The following is a 7779-nucleotide window of genomic DNA, read 5'->3' as shown; positions in this document are numbered from 1 at the left end:
CATTGACCATCATACCACACAACGAAACAACAATAATGAGCACAACAAAATCATTGACCATCATACCACACAACGAAACAACAATAATGAGCACAACAAAATCATTAACCATCATACCACACAACGAAACAGCAATAATGAGCACAACAAAATCATTGACACTCATACCACACAACGAAACAGCAATAATGAGCACAACAAAATCATTGCCCCTCATACCGCTAAACGAAACAGCAATAATGAGCACAACAAAAGCATTGACCCTCATACCACACAACGAAACAACAATAATGAGCACAACAAAATCATTGACCCTCATACCGCACCACGAAACAACAATAATGAGCACAACAAAATCATTAACCATCATACCGCACAACGAAACAACAATAATAAGCACAACAAAATCATTGACCCTCATACCACACAACGAAACAGCAATAATGAGCAAAATAAAATCATTGACACTCATACCACACAACGAAACAACAATAATAAGCACAACAAAAGCATTGACCCTCATACCGCCCAACGAAACAGCAATAATGAGCACAACAAAATCATTGCCCCTCATACCGCTAAACGAAACAGCAATAATGAGCACAACAAAATCATTGACCCTCATACCGCACCACGAAACAACAATAATGAGCACAACAAAATCATTGACCCCCATACCACACAACGAAACAACAATAATGAGCACAACTAAATCATTGACCATCATACCACACAACGAAACAGCAATAATGAGCAAAATAAAATCATTGACACTCATACCACACAACGAAATAGCAATAATGAGCACAACAAAAGCATTGACCCTCATGCCACACAACGAAACATCAATAATGAGCACAACAAAAGCATTGTCCCTCATACCACACAACGAAACAACAATAATGAGCACAACAAAAGCATTGACCCTCATACCAAACAACGAAACAGCAATAATGAGCACAACAAAATCATTGCCCCTCATACCGCTAAACGAAACAGCAATAATGAGCACAACAAAATCATTGCCCCTCATACCGATAAACGAAACAGCAATAATGAGCACAACAAAATCATTAACCATCATACCGCACAACGAAACAACAATAATAAGCACAACAAAATCATTGCCCCTCATACCGCTAAACGAAACAGCAATAATGAGCACAACAAAATCATTGACACTCATACCACACAACGAAACAACAATAATAAGCACAACAAAATCATTGACCCTCATACCGCACCACGAAACAACAATAATGAGCACAACAAAATCATTGACCCTCATACCGCACAACGAAACAGCAATAATGACCACAACAAAAGCATTGACACTCATACCACACAACGAAACAACAATAATAAGCACAACAAAAGCATTGACCCTCATACCGCCCAACGAAACAGCAATAATGAGCACAACAAAATTATTGACACTCATACCGCACAACGAAACAGCAATAATGAGCACAACAAAAGCATTGACCCTCATGCCACACAACGAAACATCAATAATGAGCACAACAAAAGCATTGAGCCTCATACCACACAACGAAACAACAATAATGTGCACAACAAAATCATTAACCATCATACCGCACAACGAAACAACAATAATAAGCACAACAAAAGCATTGACCCTCATACCGCCCAACGAAACAGCAATAATGAGCACAACAAAAGCATTGACCCTCATACTACACAACGAAACAACAATAATGAGCACAACAAAATCATTGACCATCATACCACACAACGAAACAACAATAATGAGCACAACAAAATCATTGACCATCATCCCCCACAACGAAACAACAATAATGAGCACAACAAAAGCATTGACCCTCAAACCACACAACGAAACAGCAATAATGACCACAACAAAAGCATTGACACTAATACCACACAACGAAACAGCAATAATGAGCAAAATAAAATCATTGACCCTCATACCCCACAACGAAACAGCAATAATGAGCACAACAAAATCATTGCCCCTCATACCGATAAACGAAACAGCAATAATGAGCACAACAAAATCATTGACCCTCATACCACAAAACGAAACAACAATAATGAGCACAACAAAAGCATTGACCCTCAAACCACACAACGAAACAGCAATAATGACCACAACAAAATCATTGACACTCATACCGCACAAAGAAATAATTTCCAATGAGAGCATGAGATAGCGACCATACTTGATCAACCTGCATCTTCGAAACTCTATGCTGTAAGTTTGTTTGTCAGCAGGCGAAAACTATGGCATGACTCTAACCTTCTGTGTTTTCTTCAATTCTCCGACATATTTTTTATTAAAGCTGTAGGGTTTGTATGTTCTGTATGTAAATGTCTGAATATCTGACTACCAAAGTCTGTATGTTAGTGTCTGAATATCCGACTATCGTTCTCTGTATGAACGTGTCTATCTTTGGCTATTGTGGTCTATGACAGTTACTGTATGTAGTATGGTCACTTTTCTTAACAGGCGTATGTACAGAACCCATCACTCCTGAATATGGATTTCCTCTGACCGATTCGCAAACGTCATACCCAACAAACGCTACTTATGACCTGTTCTGCCTACCAGCATACACCATATCAGGGGAGAGCACTCTCACATGTCTTAGTTCGGGAAGTTGGAATTACGACACGCCAACCTGCGCACCATCAGGTATTGATTCTTGATTGGTTCTATGTATGATATTTCATCATTAATGTGCCACATTGTCTCGAAAAACACACACACATTGTTAAAAAAATATTTTCGTTAATGCAATATTTAGTTTGTTCTTGCGATAACCTGATAGTTGGTGATCAAATTGTTTTCAATCAAATTGGTTGATGGAAGATATCGATTCTTCAAACGAGGGTAAACAATCAAATATAAAGTCATTTGGACCGAACAGCATTGTGAAAACAACTTTTCACAAAAAGGAACACATCAAAAAACTAAAATTTTAAAAGAGAAAGATGTATAGATCGTATGGTAAATAATCATATACAAATGCCTTTCATATCAGGAACGTTTAAAATCGGCACATTCAATCAGTACATTTTGACTGTAAAATGTAAATCGAAGGGAAGAATCTTTTCGTGAAATGTAAGCGTGCAATGGAGATATGGCCCATTAGTCCGAATTATTCTGACGTTTTATCGACATTTTTCATATCGGTCTGTCGTCGATTAACGACAGACCGATATGAAAAAAGTTGTTAAACGTCAGAATAATTCGGACTAATGGCCCATGTACAGTAAACGGCTTCCTCCTAGAGGTCTGCTCTACTAGTTGCACATGAACCTAAATTATGGTGAATCTGCAAGTTCATTTTAATAATTTTTGCTATGGATATGGTTTAATTTGGGGTTTGACATTTACTTCTAACCTTAAATAGGTGTCCGTTGTACATTATAATACGTCATGTTATTTATTAAGGTGACATTGGAGTGTGGTGGCAGTTTCAAATAGACCGATAATCCGTCAATCTGGTCTTCATGACATTAGCTGTTTCGAGGACATAACCCCCCTCCCTAAAGAAACGATTTAGAATAAACTGTGATGTCATAAAAAAGTTAATGTTAAAATTGTAACATTTTTGGATACAAATCCTGGCGGACCTGCACATCTTTATGCAGGCCTTACAAGGCTTTTTCAAGTCTCGCCTGAAAGTAGCATCAGATTACTAGGTCCGACCTTATTACTATGGTCCGACCGATTCAACCGTTTAAACGAAAACAGCTTAGCTTTCTAATTTATTCGGCATTTGAAATTATTATGATGGATTACTGGATAAGATACACATGTGTTTTACCAATCACTCACTACTTCTATTAGTTAGCTATAAGAGTTACTGGTAACCTTTTGGGGATCATCGGAAACATGCAAACTTTTGTGCACGGATGCTAACAGTTTAGAAGTAGATTCTTTGTGTTTCATACCCCGATGATATGACAAGTCCCAATTATTGTTCCATTACCTGACCAATTTACCTTTTGGTTTAGAGGGTACATACCCATGGTGGCTCCTCCTTGTAATGGTAGTCGTCGTCATCATCCTCGTACCTTGTGTCGCCCCAAGGATCATCTTCTGTTGCTGGTGAGTACCATCAAGTATGCAAAATGTCAAGACAAACAATGTTAATATCAAAAAGTAATCATGGTTTGATAGATCAATATTCAGTGCTTATATAGACATAAGGCCCTATAAACCAAACGGTGTATCAACAGGAACACCATTGTGAAGTTTTAAACACTCCGATAAACGCTGTATCAACAGGAAACAGGAACACCATGTTGAAGTTTTAAACACTCCGATAAACGCTGTTTCAACAGGAAACAGGAACACAATTGTGAAGTTTTAAACACTCCGATAAACGCTGTCATCATCAGCATACTTACTACACACTCCATGATGTTAAGATGTTTTCAATATTCGATTAAGGATCCATGTCCTACTGACGGCAAAACAAAAGAGATTTCCAAAGTAAATTTTCGGACACAGAGTTAACTCCCCTTAATATCGTTTTCGATGTAACTGTATAGCGCGTCAGGGTACCACCGCTGATCAGACAGCTTATATAATTAGCTGGTTTGAGCGACAGTTTAATGATTGGAGATACAGTGTTCGAACCATGATCTAATGTAATTGAACTTTTTCACCAAGAAAAATAAAATGTCCTATAATATCATTTAGTCCTTCATTTAATGTGTGTGTCTATAAAATGAATTTAGTTGAGTCAGGTGTACTTCAATAATTATCTTACTGGATACCCAGAATGGAATACCTCATCACATAAGTCCCTTTATGACCGGAAGCATTTAATACATTTTTCGGGCCTATATTTTTCTTCATTTCAAAAATGTTTTGACTCTTTCTAAGAAATCTAAATCACTGATTCATTAAAATATTCATTTGAACATATATCTTTCCGTGTTTAAAAACGTGGTAGGATATTTACGTTTCACACCGTATCATTTCCCAGGATTTTTTTCATTTATTTTATTTTTCATTTCTTTTTTTTTTCTATTTAAAACATGATCATCATATCATGCATGAGGTGGGCAGATTGAACTAGCTTTCACCAGATGTACTCAGTAGCAGTAATGAGAGTAACATTAACATTTACTTCCAGTTGTAAGAAAGACGAGAAGGCGTCCAAGACTAACGAAGGTTACAACCACGAGCCCGACGAGGAGAGTGATGACGAGTATGACTACGAGGGGTGGGGACCGTCGGAGGAGATGACCGACTATGGTAGAGGCAAGAAAACAAATATGGACGTCATGCCAATAGCCCATCCAGAGATGGACAAGAAGCAGTTTGCGAGGGCCACAAAGAACTCCAACTTCTAGTAGGCGGTTATCACGTCAGCAACATCATATAAAATTTACTGGAGAAGGAATGTCAACTATCATAAATATACTGTGGCTATTCTCGTCCAGTCTCTAATCATCACTTGAATAAGCCTTAGTTAATAGTAAAATATCAATATTCAAATATGTTTTAACCACAAAACATAGTCTTGGTCAAAATCTATTTGAGCTGCATTAAGGGAATTTATGGCATTTTTTTTACCGATACCAACAAAGAAAAGAATGATTTCTGTCAAACAAGGGCATAATTTGTAAGTTTGTCACAAACGTTTCAGACTTCATCATAATCTAAACACTTCCAATAAAAAAACTGGTACCATTAACAATAGTTATTCTCTGTGACAACATGTATAATTGGAGTGAAAACAATCCGAGATAGCACAGGGACCTCAAAATGTGCTGGTTCCGCTATGACCTTAACTAATGTGTTCAGGTGAATCTGCAAGTTCATTTTAATAGTTTTTTGCTATGGATATGGTTTGATTTGGGTTTGTCATTTACTGGACGTCTAACCTTAAATACGTGTCCGTTGTACATTATAATACGTCATGCTAATNCCCCCCCCCCCCCCCCCCCCCAGCTATGATCTTAACTAATGTGTTCAGGACATATATAAGACGTTTTCCGGGTTTAGTTCAACTTTCGGTAAAATGTCACCCCAGGACAACTCAATGTCGGACAATCGATCACATCTTGCTTCATAGCATCAATGTGGACCAAGGTCAAATATACACTTAAATGAATTAAATTAAGCCTCAAGCTAAATAGCATTACCTATGATTCTTAGTTTTCCAAACAAATTAACACATTTGACCCCGGTGACCTCGAAAATCGAACAACATTATTAAATAAAAATAGCCCTTTATCCCAACACGCTACTAGCCAAATACATGTATCATCACCCTGGGGATTTTGCTAATCGAGAAGAAATCATTTAAGGTTTATACACATTTGACCCATGTTAACTTGAAAGTGGGCCAATGTCCTTCATTTGTAAAACTTTCGTCTCGGCATGCTTGTCAAAATATCCTAATTCACAGATGACCACCGGTCGGCCATTTACAGATACCAAGGGAAACGTACGTTTTAAATCTGAGAAAGATCTTTCCAGTACCTTCTAAGAAAATGCGATAAAAAAAATAACTGTCAAAATCCAAGATGGCCATATGTCCGCTATTATATTTATCCGATCCGTCTCAGAAGGGAACATGCATAGCAACGCCATAGACCAAGAGGGACCTACATAACAAATTTGTGAAAGATGATCATTCAATTCGTTTCTGTAAAATAGCGATAACAAATGATACAAAAACGGACAAAGGGAAACAAGCATATGAAATTTTAGAAATATGTGTCCAGTTCTTTTTTAGAAATAGCAATAAAAAACTTTAAAAATTCAAAATGCCTGCCCGATAGCCATCTTTTCCCGATCAGTCCCTGTATGAAACATGTACAACTAAGAACCAAAGGGAATATTCATACGAGTTTGAGAGAATTACTTCTTGAGAAATGGTAATAGCAAACGTTAACACTCAAAATTCAAGATGGCTGCCTTATATGAGTCATTATTGGATTCCCATTGGCACATCAACACTAAGGAGGTCACTAGGGCCAATAAAAAGTAGATATGTTAGAGTAAAGGACATCAATCATTTTACACTTTGACCTTACAACATTTGTTATTAACGTTTTAAAATCAGTAAATTGAAGTTTAAAATCAGCAGGTGGTAGCAATAAAGCCGCGTTGACGTTGTGATCTGCCTTGTCATTACCTCAAGTTCAAGTTCAAGTTCTTTATTACCTTGGGTCGTTTGACCCATCGGTTTCAAAAGTAAGATATATTTACAATATCTACAGACAATACAATACAATACATGCAATACATACAATACAATACCAGCAATGTACAAACAGTATGGAGAGTGTAACAAATTAAGTTAATAGGTTTCTTCTTACATTTGCCGCTTTTATATATTTGGCCAAATTGACAAGTTCTTTTGTGTTATTTACATTTGATTTATCATTTTAAACATGCTTGTTTTTTTTACATAGTACTTCTTCAAAAATTTAACACGCAAATCCGAATAACATGGACATTTCAACATAAAATGAAACTCATCTTCAACGTCATTTAAATTACATACAGTACACACTCTAAGACTACGCTCAATATTTTGATATCTACCTTTTTCTATGTTTAGATTATGAGCAGATAACCTAATTTTCGTAATCTCTTTCAAATATTCTCTAGATAATGCTTTTCTTAAGTAACACTGTAAATCAAACTGGTTATAAAGATATGTATAGATATATCCCTTTGAAGATGTTCTTACGTTTTCTTTGCATTCTTGTCTATATATATCAATAAGTCTTTCTCTAATAACATTATAACACATATCATCA

The 7779-nt window shown here is 36.6% G+C and overlaps 1 protein-coding gene across 1 annotated transcript in view; it reads left to right on the top strand.

Moving 5' to 3' along the window:
* LOC110467323 overlaps positions 1 to 5829 on the top strand; it is an 8945-nt gene extending 3116 nt beyond the window's left edge. The window contains exons 3-5 of the mRNA XM_021524420.1: positions 2492 to 2677; positions 4006 to 4099; positions 5136 to 5829. Coding sequence (XP_021380095.1) covers positions 2492 to 2677; positions 4006 to 4099; positions 5136 to 5355 — 500 coding nt within the window. The 3' untranslated portion in view covers positions 5356 to 5829. The remainder of the gene's footprint in view (positions 1 to 2491; positions 2678 to 4005; positions 4100 to 5135) is intronic.
* Positions 5830 to 7779: the final 1950 nt, after the last annotated feature.

Source organism: Mizuhopecten yessoensis, unplaced genomic scaffold, assembly GCF_002113885.1.
Source record: "Mizuhopecten yessoensis strain PY_sf001 unplaced genomic scaffold, ASM211388v2 scaffold11169, whole genome shotgun sequence".
Classification (NCBI taxonomy): domain Eukaryota; kingdom Metazoa; phylum Mollusca; class Bivalvia; order Pectinida; family Pectinidae; genus Mizuhopecten; species Mizuhopecten yessoensis.
This window is presented reverse-complemented; position numbering and strand designations above follow the sequence as displayed.